The sequence below is a fragment of the Salvelinus fontinalis genome, chromosome 12 (assembly GCF_029448725.1).
Source record: "Salvelinus fontinalis isolate EN_2023a chromosome 12, ASM2944872v1, whole genome shotgun sequence".
Lineage (NCBI taxonomy): Eukaryota > Metazoa > Chordata > Actinopteri > Salmoniformes > Salmonidae > Salvelinus > Salvelinus fontinalis.
Window position 1 is genome coordinate 12,145,317 of NC_074676.1, and position 15,440 is coordinate 12,160,756.

The 15,440-nt window shown below is 42.6% G+C and overlaps 1 protein-coding gene across 1 annotated transcript; it reads left to right on the top strand.

Annotated features, from left to right (window-relative positions):
• The first annotated feature begins 3,885 nt into the window (after positions 1-3,885).
• Positions 3,886-15,440, top strand: LOC129866813 (DENN domain-containing protein 11-like). Its single transcript, XM_055939729.1, is given in 10 exon segments — positions 3,886-4,027; positions 4,111-4,501; positions 6,779-6,878; positions 7,183-7,341; positions 10,177-10,333; positions 10,743-10,881; positions 11,037-11,168; positions 11,266-11,416; positions 11,507-11,575; positions 11,686-15,440. Coding segments are annotated over 9 exon segments (1,461 nt in total). The 5' UTR covers positions 3,886-4,027; positions 4,111-4,143; the 3' UTR covers positions 11,882-15,440.

A 15,440-nucleotide genomic window follows, 5' to 3' on the forward strand; every position in this document is an offset into this window, starting at 1 on the left:
TTATTCCACAACTGTACGAGAGCACACAGACTGCTTTGAGTTCAGCGACAGACACACCTCAGAGAACTTGGCAGAGGAACTGTTGAGAGTGGCCTGAGAACGGCAAGTAGATGGAAAAGTGGTCTGTTGTGTTAGCGACAATGCAGCTAACATAACCAAAGCCATGAAAATGTTAAAATGGACCCATCATCCATGTCTTGCCCACACAATCAACCTGATTGAAATAGATGCTCTGAAGGTGATGAAGCCCACTATGGACAAAGTGAAAGCAGCTGTGGAATACTTCCACAGGAGTACAGTAGGTGCTGAAAAACTAAAGTCTACACAACGCCAGATGGGGATGCCTGAGCTGAGGCCAGTCAAGACTGCAATACAAGGTGGAATTCAACATTTTATATGTTGAAGCGGTTTCTTGAGTCAAAGGATGCCATCATCTCTACCCTGGCCATTGTCAATGCACCTGTTGATGCTCTGATCCAAGAGGAATGGGAGGTGGTAGAGGAGGTATGCAGAGGACTGGAACCCTTTGAGCAGGTCACTGTGGAGATGAGTGGAGAGAGGTACGGTAAGCAGTTATTACTGGATTAAATAATGATGTGGTATTATATATTGTGGCATACAGCAGGTCAGCCACCAGGGGGAGACTCGTCAAGGCCTAGTGACAGACGGAGTATACATCAAGAGGCAATGGCTTCATCTACTGGACGTGCCAGGTCTCGACGGGCTCTCCGGCCAGGACTAATTGGGGCTGATTGGGGATTGGTGCGTAATCAAGGGCTGATTGCTCACCAGTTGTACAAGTCCCATAAAGCTGCCAGAAGGGCAGCACACAGGAAGAGATGGGGAGGAAAGGACTCCTGTAATAGTTGGGTAACGGTAACAGGAGGGAGTTCAGTTTTTGATCCCCACAGGATACAGCAAGACCTGGCGCCCAGAAGACGGTATCCCGGAGAGGGTCTCTTGGGGGAGACCTATTCTTTTCTTTTGGACTATTATTTTAATAAACACCTTTGAAACTGAGCTAATCCTACTCTGTCCGTGTCTGATCTGTGTAAACGTTTTGACCCAACCCCCTGGTCTGCCACAATATGTATATGAGCAGTAGATGAGAATGTAGTATCAGTAGACAAAACATGAACCTGAACTAATAAGTTACTGTTCTCTCTTTTCAGCTATGTGACATCCTCAAAAATGATTCTCCTGTGTAAGGGTCTGCAGCGAATCACACCCAGCCGCCAGAGAGAAGCAAAATGTAACCACAATACATGTGACAGAGTTGATGGACACCCTATGTTCATCAATGGACAGAAAGTTCCACAGAATGGAATATAATCACGTGCTATCAGAAACCACTGCACTTGACCCCAGGTTTAAGAAGTTAGCCTTCAATGATGCCAGAGCGATGGATGAGCCTCTTCAAAGAATAACCTCAGCAGCAGGGAGGGACAGCCCCAGCAGTCAGCTGGCTCAGGCACCAGGAGAAAAGGAAGAAGTTTGGATGCTGTTTGACGAGAGAGCAACTGGGGATGCAGCACGAGTTGGTGCCCCCCCTTGGGTTGTGCCGTGGGGGAGATCTTCGTTGGTAATACTCGGCCTTGTCTCAGGATGGTAGGTTGAAGGTTGGAGATATCCTTCCAGTGGTGTGGGGGCTGTGCTTTGGCAAAGTGGGTGGGGTTATATCCTGCCTGTTTGGCCCTGTCCGAGGGTATCGTCACAGACTCCCGACCCCTCCTGTCTCAGCCTCCAGTATTTATGCTGCAATAGTTTGTGTTGGGGGGCTAGGGTCAGTCTGTTATATCTGGAGTATTTCTCCTGTCTTATCCGGTGTCCTGTGTACATTTAAGTATGCTCTCTCTAATTCTCTTTTTCTTTCTTTCTTTCTCTTCTTTCTATCTTTCTTTCTTTCTCTCAGAGGACCTGAGCCCTGGGACCATGCTACAAGACTACCTGGCCTGATGACTCCTTACTGTCCACATGGTCGTGCTGCTGCTCCAGTTTCAACTGTTCTGTCTACGGCTATGGAACCCTGACCTGTTCACCAGACGTGCTACCTGTTCCAGACCTGCTGTTTTCAACTCTCTAGAGACAGCAGGAGCGGTAGAGATACTCTGAATGATCGGATATGAAAAGCCAACTGACATTTACTCCTGAGGTGCTGACCTTAGCACCCTCTACAACTACTGTGATTATTATTATTTGAACCTGCTGGTCGTCTATGAACATTTGAACATCTTGGCCATGTTCTGTTATAATCTCCACCCGGCACAGCCAGAAGAGGACTGGCCACCACTCATAGCCTGGTTCCTCTCTAAGGTTCTTCCTAGGTTCTGGCCTTTCTAGGGAGTTTGTCCTAGCCACCGTGCTTCTACACCTGCATTGCTTGCTGTTTGGGGTTTTAGGCTGGGTTTCTGTACAGCACTTTGTGACATCAGCTGATGTAAGAAGGGCTTTATAAATACATTTGATTGATTGAAGGAATCCCTCAGCAGAATGCCATAATGGAGGTCCGATCCTATTTGGAGGAGCCCCTCCTCCAAAGATCTGCAGATCCTCTGAGCTGGTGGAAGAACAAGGCCTCTGTCTACCCACGGCTTACTAAAGTCATGAGACTCTGCATAGTGGCTACATCCATCCAGGGTCTTCTCAAAAACGGGAGAAATAATTACTGAGAGAAGAAACCGCATCAGCCCCTCGAAAGTGAGGCAGCTTGCATTTCTGAATGCAAATCTCTCCTAAAAGCAAAATATGGTCAGCATTGCTGTGTGCTGCTGGTTATTTTTTATTTATTTTTATTTTACCGTTATTTTACCAGGTAAGTTGACTGAGAACACGTTCTCATTTGCAGCAACGACCTGGGGAATAGTTACAGGGGAGAGGAGGGGGATGAATGAGCCAATTATAACATGGCAATAAAGAAGAGAGAGAAAAGAGGGACAAGTTTAATGTTTTAAGTGGGATGCTGCAGTTTTGCACATTGTTATTTATTTTTCTTTGATATGGTGCAATATTATGTTCCGAATGTATTAGTTTTGAATTGTTACATTTATATGCACTTTGTTTATATACATCAAAAAAGTTATACTTTAAATGCACATGTGTAATAGCATCCTTCTTTTTTACATTTATTTCAATTTGTGGGATGCTGCAGTTTTGCAAATTGTTATCTATTTGTATTTGATTTGGTGCAATATTTTATTATTATGCTGTTCAGATTGTATGTGTTTTGAATGGTTAGATTTATATGCACTTTGTTTATATACATCAAAAAGTTATACTTTAAATTCAAATGTTTAATAGCATTCTTTTTCATAACAAACCAATGCATTTTAAATACATTGTGGTTAAGGTAGAGTATGATTTCATTTAATAATATAATTAGAATTGTTTCAACACCAATCATAGTCAAACTATCGCAAACTGTTTGACTTTTTTTTTTAAAGTATATATTTTTTTAAAGAGCCGTTTGGGAGCCAAAACAGCCGCTCTTTTTGGTGAGCTGAGCTGAACAAACCGGCTCACTGAAAAGAGCCGGAATGCCTATCACTACCTCAGCGCACTCCTTTAGAAACGTTACCTATCCAGACTCTTTTTATCCGATTTACTGCGTCCGATAGACTGAATTTAAAGCATGTAATTAATAAACACACCTGCTTTTAAATGTATAGTATGAACATCTTGATCGTACACAATTTATTTTGTGACCCTACAGCATAGAATTACATATAGTAATGTCTGTGTCCTATTACACATTTATCAACGATTCATACGATCTTTGGAGTCATCAACAACACAACTTCGGGCCAGCCTATCATTAGATTACACATGTTACAATTGTAACATACCTGAAAAGCAAGGGAGTTATATAAACACAGGTGATCGTACATTTGTAAAATTGACCATAGGTTTATCAAATATGAATAAACCCACGTGAGCGGAAGCGTGTGATATCATCACCAAAACACTGTGCCCTGGAGCTGGAAGAATACTCCTTCTTCATCTGAGGATGTGACACGGTTACAAATAACAAGTAAATGGCAGGGAGTGGTGAAACACGTCATGGTCTGTTGAGGCAGTACTGACTATATCTAATACAAATTCTTTTCTTCTTAGTTTCTTGTTGTTTACCTCCATTTAGGAAGCACTATGCTCGAGCAGTCGGATCGCGCTCCACTGCTGGACTGGGAAGAGATTTCACCAGCCGAACTGACCCAGGCGGTTCCCTCACCAGCAAAAGAACATGGATGGGAATCGAGCCCGCCAGACGGCTGTTCTCAGGGCATCACCGCGCCTGGCATAGGCTGGAGCACCAGATATGGGGGTCGAGCAACTGTAACCGCTGTTCCCAGTTTGAACGGGAGCCCTAGCCCTGACTACACTGGTCCATGGGATGTCCCCAGTCCCATCAATGCCGACCCTGGAATATCTCTGAAAGAACGAGTGGGATGGGAGGAAAAGGACCAAATAGTGTCTGTGTTTGTGGTAACCTTTGACACAAGATCCGGTGAGAAAGAGCAATAGCGGGCTATTTACATTACTGGGCACAGTGGGGTACTGACTCATGCCATGGAAGTGCGCACATGAAGTTGCAAGAAATGCCTACTGTTCTTTACTTCCCAGCTCTACTTATCTACACTATTCAAATATGACCCAGTATGTAGATACCCAAATCAGGTGTTGTGACAAGCATTTGTTTACCAGTGAAAACTAGTTTGCCGAATGAGTATTTTCTTCTGTCGTCATAAATTTCAACAAGCTCTGTAAATTTAGATAATGAGAATATGTAATTAAAATGTGATAATTGAGTAATGCAGTAGTCTGGGCGCAGGGGTTTCCCACTTAAACAAAACGAACTCTTCCGACCCTTCGCACAGTTTGGGAACCTACATTCGTTATCATTTGATAATTCAAACCCACTTGTACAGTTTGAAATATTCTGGATATCTCAGTGGTTATAGCAATAGTGGTGGAAAAAGTTCCCAATTTTCATACTTGAGTAAAAGTAAAGATACCAGCCAGTGAAATACTACTCGAGTAAAAGTCTAAAAGTATTTGGTTTTAAATATATTTAAGTATCAAAAGTAAATGTTATCCCTTACATATACTTAAGATTCAAAAGTAAAAGTATAAAGAATTTCAAATTCATTATATTAGCCAAACCAGACTGCCAGTTGTCTTTTTTTCCGGATAGCCAGGGCACACTCCAACACTCAGACATCATTTACAGATAGCCAGGGGCACACTCCAACACTCAGACATCATTTACAGATAGCCAGGGGCACACTCCAACACTCAGACATCATTTACAGATAGCCAGGGGCACACTCCAACACTCAGACACAATTTACAGATAGCTAGGGCACACTCCAACACACAGACATAATTTACAGATAGCCAGGGCACACTCCAACACTCAGACATCATTTACAGATAGCCAGGGGCACACTCCAACACTCAGACATAATTTACAGATAGCCAGGGGCACACTCCAACACTCAGACACAATTTACAGATAGCTAGGGCACACTCCAACACACAGACATAATTTACAGATAGCCAGGGCACACTCCAACACTCAGACATCATTTACAGATAGCCAGGGGCACACTCCAACACTCAGACATAATTTACAGATAGCCAGGGGCACACTCCAACACTCAGACACAATTTACAGATAGCTAGGGCACACTCCAACACACAGACATAATTTACAGATAGCCAGGGCACACTCCAACACTCAGACATCATTTACAGATAGCCAGGGGCACACTCCAACACTCAGACATAATTTACAGATAGCCAGGGGCACACTCCAACACTCAGACACAATTTACAGATAGCTAGGGCACACTCCAACACACAGACATAATTTACAGATAGCCAGGGCACACTCCAACACTCAGACATCATTTACAGATAGCCAGGGGCACACTCCAACACTCAGACATCATTTACAGATAGCCAGGGGCACACTCCAACACTCAGACATCATTTACAGATAGCCAGGGCACACTCCAACACTCAGACATCATTTACATATAGCCAGGGCACACTCCAACACACAGACATAATTTACAGAGAGCCAGGGGAACACTCCAACACTCAGACATAATTTACATATAGCCAGAGGCACACTCCAACACTCAGACATAATTTACAAACTAAGCTTTTGTTTTTAGTGAGTCTGCCAGATCAGATGCAGTAGGGATTACCAGGGATTTTTTCTTGATAATTACGTGAATTGGACAAGTTTCCTGTCCTGATTCAAAAGTACTTTTGGTTGTTAGGGCAAATGTATGGAGTAGAAAGTACATCATTTTCTTTAGGAATGTAGTGGAGTAAAAGTGAAAGTTGTCCAAAATATAAATAGTAAAGTACAGATACCCCCAAAAACTACTTAAGGAGTATATTCAAGTATTTTTACTGAAGTACTTTACACCACTGTATAGCAATATATAATAATATATATACCATTTAGCAGACGCTGTTATCCAAAGTGACACACAAGCACCATGCTCTACCAACTGAGCCAGACAGGACCACAAACATAACAGAAATCACTTGACAAGGATCTCTGAGAAGGGAAAGCTTTCTTGGAGTCTTGGGACACCAGTATTACTGCTTACTCTCCTCAACTTCCCTTTTCTGGTTAGCTGAAATTGAATGTAAGATAAAATGTGGACGGTCAGAGATGGAGACATAATGGAAGAATCTCATTCTCTCACAGTGAAGTGTACAGTTTGGAGACTCAAGTTTATGTGTTTGTGTGTGTCAATGGCAGGTAACATGGTGGAATGGTGCTTACCCCAAGATGTGAATCTTGACGGAGTGGAATTCAAGTCAATGGCCAGCGGCTCACACAGAATCAGCAACGACTTCATGTAAAACTATTCCCCCACCTGAATGAACAGTATTACTGACAGAGGACAATCAGAGCCCTATCATTAATCTTGATGATGTTGTATCACAGGCGGCAGGTGGCATCATAATTGGGGAAGACAGGCTCATAGTAATGGCTGGAACGGCAAATATGGAATGGTAACGAACACATCAAACACATGGTTTCTGTGTGTTTGATACCATTCCGTTTACTCCATTTCAGCCATTAAAATGCTCCGTTCTCCCCTCAGCAGCCTTGTGTGTTGTGTACATTCACTACATCCATGTCTATTTTCTTTTTTGCAGATATTTCCGTAAAGGCTGCTATTTTGGGCTGGCGTGTTTTGCTAACATGCCTGTTGAGAGTGAGTTGGAGAGAGGGGCACGGATGAAGTCTGTGGGTATTCTGTCTCCCTCTTACACCCTCTTATATCACTACATGCACTTCCTGGAGAACCAGGTTAGGTAAGTACTGTTGTCTGTCTGTCTATCCTCTATCACCCTGTTTCCTCTCTCTCTCTCTCTCTCTCTCTCTCTCTCTCTCTCTCTCTCTCTCTCTCTCTCTCTCTCTCTCTCTCTCTCTCTCTCTCTCTCTCTCTCTCAATTCAATTCAATTCAATTCAAGGGGCTTTATTGGCATGGGAAACATGTGTTAACATTGCCAAAGCAAATGAGGTAGACAATACACAAAAGTGAAACAAACAAAACGAATTAACAGTAAACATTACACATACAGAAGTTTCAAAACAATAAAGACATTACGAGTGTCATATTAAATATATACAGTGTTGTAACAATGTACAAATGGTTAAAGCACACAAGTTAAAATAAGTAAGCATAAATATGGGTTGTATTTACAATGGTGTTTGTTTTTCACTGGTTGCCCTTTTCTTGTGGCAACAGGTCACAAATCTTGCTGCTGTGATGGCACACTGTGGAATTTCACCCAGTAGATATGGGAGTTTATCAAAATTGGATTTGTTTTCGAATTCTTTGTGGATCTGTGTGATCTGAGGGAAATATGTGTCTCTAATATGGTCATACATTGGGCAGGAGGTTAGGAAGTGCAGCTCGGTTTCCACCTCATTTTGTGGGCAGTGTGCACATAGCCTGTCTTCTCTTGAGAGCCATGTCTGCCTACGGCGGCCTTTCTCAATAGCAAGGCTATGCTCACTGAGTCTGTACATAGTCAAAGCTTTCCTTAAGTTTGGGTCAGTCACAGTGGTCAGGTATTCTGCCACTGTGTACTCTCTGTTTAGGGCCAAATAGCATTCTAGTTTGCTCTGTTTTTTTGTTAATTCTTTCCAATGTGTCAAGTAATTATCTTTTTGTTTTCTCATGATTTGGTTGGGTCTAATTGTGCTGTTGTCCTGGGGCTTTGTGGGGTGTGTTTGTGTTTGTGAACAGAGCCCTAGGACCAGTTTGCTTAGGGGACTCTTCTCCAGGTTCATCTCTCTGTAGGTGATGGCTTTGTTATGGAAGGTTTGGGAATCGCTTCCTTTTAGGTGGTTGTAGAATTTAACGGCTCTTTTCTGGATTTTGATAATTAGTGGGTATCGGCCTAATTCTGCTCTGCATGCATTATTTGGTGTTCTGCGTTGTACACGGAGGATATTTTTGCAGAATTCTGCATGCAGAGTCTCAATTTGGTGTTTGCCCCATTTTGTGAAATCTTGGTTGGTGAGCGGACCCCAGACCTCACAACCATAAAGGGCAATGGGCTCTATGACTGATTCAAGTATTTTTAGCCAGATCCTAATTGGTATGTTGAAATTTATGTTCCTTCTGATGGCATAGAATGCCCTTCTTGCCTTGTCTCTCAGATCGTTCACAGCTTTGTGGAAGTTACCTGTGGTGCTGATGTTTAGGCCGAGGAATGTATAGTTTTTTGTGTGCTCTAGGGCAACGGTGTCTAGATGGAATTTGTGGTCCTGGCGACTGGACCTTTTTTGGAACACCATTATTTTGGTCTTACTGAGATTTACTGTCAGGGCCCAGGTCTGACAGAATCTGTGCAGAAGATCTAGGTGCTGCTGTAGTCCCTCCTTGGTTGGTGACAGAAGTACCAGATCATCAGCAAACAGTAGACATTTGACTTCGGATTCTAGTAGGGTGAGACCGGGTGCTGCAGACTGTTCTAGTGCCCGCGCCAATTCGTTGATATATATGTTGAAGAGGGTGGGGCTTAAGCTGCATCCCTGTCTCACCCCACGACCCTGTGTGAAGAAATGTGTGTGTTTTTTGCCAATTTTAACCGCACACTTGTTGTTTGTGTACATGGATTTTATAATGTCGTATGTTTTACCCCCAACACCACTTTCCATCAATTTGTATAGCAGACCCTCATGCCAAATTGAGTCGAAGGCTTTTTTGAAATCAACAAAGCATGAGAAGACTTTGCCTTTGTTTTGGTTTGTTTGGTTGTCAATTAGGGTGTGTAGGGTGAATACATGGTCTGTTGTACGGTAATTTGGTAAAAAGCCAATTTGACATTTGCTCAGTACATTGTGTTCATCGAGGAAATGTACGAGTCTGCTGTTAATGATAATGCAGAGTATTTTACCAAGGTTACTGTTGACGCATATTCCACGGTAGTTATTGGGGTCAAATTTGTCTCCACTTTTGTGGATTGGGGTGATCAGTCCTTGGTTCCAAATATTGGGGAAGATGCCAGAGCTAAGGACGATGTTAAAGAGTTTTAGTATAGCCAATTGGAATTTGTTGTCTGTATCTCTCTCTCTCTCTCTCTCTCTCTCTCTCTCTCTCTCTCTCTCTCTCTCTCTCATCCGTCCTGTTTCACATTCCTCCCCTCATTTCATTCCTCTTCTCCTTCATCTGTATTTTCAGTCTTCTCATCTATTAAACATAAGTCCTGAGTCAGTGCCACCACCGTCACTAGAATCCATTTATATGCAGTCTTTGCATGTAATCATTGAAATGGAAGAAACCCGGAATGTCTCCCTCAGAAACGCTTGTATTTCTGCTTGAATCTTCAGAAGCTTGTCTCATCTCATTGACTATGCATATAGAACTGACACATATCCAGCTCATGGTAGAGATATCTGCCTAGGGGGTTCAGCTTGACTTTATACAGTACACATAAACTTAGCCTATGTTGATCCAATTCCCAGGGATGATCCCAGTTTTAATCCAATCAAACCATGCTGTTATGAGTCTTCAATAACAACCTCTTTCTCACCAGTGTTATGCTTGAGATGCCGATTGCAGTCAACATTTAGAAAGTGTCTAGTGTTAATTATAGGACATTATCTAGCCTAATCAGTGTGTCTCTCCATGCAGACACCAGCTGCAGTGCCCTGGCTCGTACTCTCCTCTGGAGGCCTTCTATGAGCATAAAAAAGCTGTGCTGCACCCAGCAGGGAACGGACTGGTCACTGCCTGTCCAACCAGCTACTGGGTCCCAGCCATCAACCGCTGCATGCACCCAGAGATGAAGGTCAGGACTGATGGCCACTTGAACTTAGATCATTGATCTTACTGTTTTTTTTTTGTTTTTTTTATTTAACTAGGCAAGTCAGTTAAGAACAAATTCTTATTTACAATGACAGCCTAGGAACAGTGGGTTAACTGCTTTGTTCAGGTGCAGACCAACAGATTTTTACCTTGTCAGCTTGGGGATTTGATCTAACAACCTTCAGTTACTAGTCCAACGCTCTAACCACTCCCGCCCCGTGTGCGGTTGTTGATTGTGGATAATTGGCAATTCAGTGATTGGTTTAGGTGCGTTTGTGCATTTTGAGATATGTCATAACTTGAGTTATGTGCATGTAAATCAGACGTCCGATGTCAAGGAGAGATTTTGTGCAGAAGTTAGCATTCTGTCCATCCCTCTCTGCCCCCTCCAGATCACCCACCCGGCCGGCTGCATGTCCCAGTTCATCCGCTTCTTTGGGGAGCAGATCCTGGTGCTGTGGAAGTTTGCCCTGCTCCGAAAACGCATCCTCATGTTTTCCCCACCGCCTGTTGGTGTCGTGTGCTACAGGGGTGAGATGGTGCAGCTGAAACACACGCACACACACTAGTACAAATCCCCACATATTTGTTTTTCAGATCTCATTACAGTTTGTGTTTACTGTCTATGTCACTTTGTGCTCTCGGTCGATGTAGTTTCCCATGTTTCTCTTGTACTCCTCACATAGTGTACTGTTGTTGCTGCCTGTCCAACGTCTCTATACCTGGGATAGGTGTGTCTGTGCCTGAGCTCCGCCCCTTCTTCTACGTCAATGTGGCAGACATCGCTGCCCTGGCGACAGAGATGTCATATGTGGCCTGTTAGTGTGACCTTAAGCTCTGATTGATAAACGTAAATATGTACGAACCATGGTGTGTGTATGGTAAGGTGAATGCAACGTCTCGTTGTGTCTTAAGGCACCACCGAGAAGATATTTGAGGAGAAGAAGGAGCTGTATGACGTATAAGTTGATAACCAGAATGTGAAGACACACAGAGATAGCATGCAGCCACTGCTCCGGCTGAACGGGGCCGACCGGGAGAAGTATAGGAAACTGAGCGAACAAAGGTACACAGGACCCTGATAAATGGTGGCAGACATTTTCAAGAGATGATGATGATGATAATGATGATGAGGATGATGTTATGGTCTTTTCAGGCAAATGCTACATTACACTCAGGAGGTGGCTGGAGACTGCACATCAAATGAGGAGGACCTCTTTATCCTGTGAGTGTGTTTACATTACAGTAACCAACGGCATCTTTTCTAGTTAACTAAGAATAGTCTGGAGTCTTCCTCAAACATTCTTACAGAATGTCCTCTGTTCTCTCCAATAGGTTTTTCATGGAGCAGAATAACCGTATCTTCCAGACTCTATCGGAGGTGGAGGCGAGTGCGGACCACACCCTGACTGCAGAGCATGTGAGAGCCATGGGACTGGACCCCCAGGCAGACCGCACATTCCTGGAAGACCTGCTGGAGGTCTATGGCATTGACGTTATGCTGGTCATCGATAACCCCTGCTGCCCCTGAGCTCTGGCTGTGGCCTGTTCTCTCTTGGTCCTCTGAAGACACTGCCTCCTTCTCTTCCTTCCCTGGCGTTCTGCCCAGTCAAAGGCCTGCAGGTCTCTCTCTCTCGATCTCTCGCCCGGCTCCGGGATATAGCTGTCTATGGCCAGTGTTCACTCAATGACAGCTCACCTAGTAAACTGGGCCGCAATGATAGATGATAGGTACTGCCTGGACTCTGCAGTGCTGTCTGGCGACAGTCTGTTCCCTATTCAACAAGCACTTGTCTTGTTTGTCTGTTCGCTTGGAATCGGTTCTCTTCTGACCTGGATCTCTGCTTGGATCACCAGGCCTAGTCACTGGAGGTGGAACCATTGATCAATGTGCCTCGTTTGTACTGCTCCCAATACTATGGAGCACTGCTGACCGACAGAACCACGGATCTAGTATCCAGTGTGGAGCTGGATCATTCATTGTTCCTCCCACTTGGAATCTTCATTAAATCTCCATGGAAATAAAATTCTGCTGTGGCACCAAGCCCTTTTTTCTTAAATCTTTACAGAGGATTCTGCCTAACCATGTATGTTGTGTTACAAAATATGAATGTGATTGTCACTTTACCATGACTTTGTTTCCCCAAAATTCTGCATCAGGTCTGCTAGAATTGAGAGTAAAGATCACATGGTTTTCACTCTCTGTTTTCCTCTAAACATTTCATGCTGAAGTTGATCAATAATTTATTTTCTGCGTGAAAAAAAGGAGCAATGTGAATTTTTGCGTATTTGTCAAATTTCAATAATCAAGAAAGCTTATTCCGATGAATCTGAGTCACATAAACATCAAATAGGAATACCGTTTTTTTCATGATGTCAGCTAATCATACACATTAAAAGGGAAAGATGTATCATGCAGGATGTATTTATTTGAAATCATGCCCTGGTCCAAGGAGGTATTTCTTATGGAGTGATGAAAGGAATATTTGTTAAATACTGTAACATTTCAGTAGAGTCTGCACCTGTTTGTCTGACCTTGGTCTAATGCTGACACTCACATGGCAGACTCGACCCAGCAAACCAATAGTGGTTCTGTGAAAGTTCCCAGAACATTCGTTAGGTTGCGGCAAATATTTTCATAACACAAAACGGTACAGTTGTGCTGATGATTATACAATGTTTGAATAAAACATTCTCCTGATGTTGCAAGAACATTCCAGAAAACATTTTGTCTGTTCTTAACCTGGAAACCTAATGAGAACATTTGGGTAATGTTCTGTGGTGGTTGTTACAGATGTTGTGCACAAAATGTTAGTGAACGTTAGAACATTCCAAGGATATTTAATTTAAAACATTTTCAAAAAATATATAAAAAATGTGGATGTTGTCATCCTAATGTTAGATAAAACCCTAACTATAACTTAATGGGAATCTTCGCTAATGGTTTAGGAATGTTAGATAAAACCCTAACTATAACTTAATGGGAATCTTAGCTAATGGTTTAGGAATGTTAGATAAAACTATAACTTAATGGGAATCTTAGCTAATGGTCTAGGAATGTTCCCGGTTTGCTTGGCAGTAACTTACAGGGTTTACTTGTTCCATGATCACATTGAACATGTGTTTATTTTGCAATGTGACTTCTGGATAATGTGTTGTGTATTGTCTTATCAAGTTTCTTAATTCGATGTTTAAAATTCAAAAGCCACTCACACTCTGAGCTATCTTTTTTGCAGGTGCATGGTAACAGTTGGATAAGATGAGAAAAAGAAGGACCCCACACACTGCTCTTGATAGTATCACTGCTCTTTAATAAGCTTTACGTATCGGCCTCACGGCCTTCGTCAGAGCTTTTTCATTTGATGTTTAAAATGGTCAACCTGGGAGACTTAAATGCATGTGATTCTATGACACTAACTGATCATGAATTCTGCACCACACCGCAACCTCTGGACTCGTGTTTGATGACCACATGATTATGTGTAAACTTATTTGTGTGCTGATTTAATGGTCCAATGTTCTGCCAACAGAGAAAAGGTGCAGTCAGTGATCTAACAGTCAGTCTGTCTCAGAGTGAGCGGGTGTTTCTCAAGTGGAGAAGCTAGCTGTGTACTTGAGTTTTAGTTTGATTCAAATGAGATTTGTTGCAGATTGAATTAAATCCACTGGTGTGCTATGAGTGCAGATACAACTCGAGTGTTATTTTCTTGTAGGAGCTAGTCAGCTGCAAGCTGTGCCCCGTCACTGTAACAAAGACTCCTTTGTATTCTTAGTTCTCTGGTGATGTCAACCCCAAGCATGATAGTGGGATTTACCCTCCTATCTGGGCAGACAGTCAGACCCCATCTGTTTTGGCAGAGGGTCTTCTTTAGCCCTCACACTATGGTTCTGCATTGTGTGGATAAAAATATATATGGATAGGAGCGCTGATATAGGATCAGTTTTACTTTTTAGATCATACTGAATAAGATTACATGGACAAGGGGACTTGATCCTAGATCAGCACTCCTACTCTGAGACCCTTTTTGAATACAGGCCCTGGAGATAAAGTTACTTTGTTCAAATAGTGCTGGGAGACAGACTGTTCATGAAATCAATGGCTTAAGCCATTGCTCAATGACTCATAAAATAGTGTTGATGAAGACTGCACACTGCTTCCATTGGGTTCAACTGGTCAGTAAGTGTCAGCAATAGTGGCAATGTTCATTGAGGTTTTACTAGGAACAGTTTTGTTATAAAGCCTAATTAGTAGGTCATCTTTTAGTGTTGTGGACAGGCACTCAATCAAGACCACAGGCTTATTTTAACTGGAAAGATGCATAGGGGAAAAGTTTTTCAATTTAATGACTTCCAGCTACTGTATCAATGTGTTAATTGACACTACTGATACTAGTGCTAATATGATTAAATGTACAAGTTCTTCACATCCATGATGACTTAGCTCATTTTCTTTGCTCTGTTTGTTTTGACCTGTTCCACCTTGTGCCTTTCGGCACATCCTGGGCATGCTACCATTTGTTTTACAGGTGTATCATGTCTATGAAGTAGAGTGTATACGACACAAACGGAATTGTATCAAATGCTTTCTTTGTGGAATTTGTTCACAGACCTGTACCAGCATTGGCTAATTGGAATTTATTTGTACAGTATGTCACCGCACTGAATGTCAAAAGAAAGAATGATCTGTTGTACTTCAGCACTAATATGCAACAAGAGCGGTAACTTATATAGCCTTGATCACAGCAACTGTAACATAAACCTATACTCCCAACTACACAGCTATATCCAGAACCTGTGCTACTGTAAAACATGGAAAGAGACTTCAGTGACGAATACCCATTTAGTAACTTGATCGCATGAGCCACTCGTTTCCAAGCCAGTGACATTATACAGTACTTCCATTGTAAACACAAAACATTTGTTTTCTCGGAATCTTGTTGGATTGTATTTGTGATAGTGTTGCCAATGGAGAGTGATTCTCATGCCAATGTATCTCATCTTATCATAGAGTACTGTACAATGCCGACAGTCTCTCTGCACATCTCTAGAGACTGTTCATTCCAATTGGTATTAAAAGGCAATAGAACACA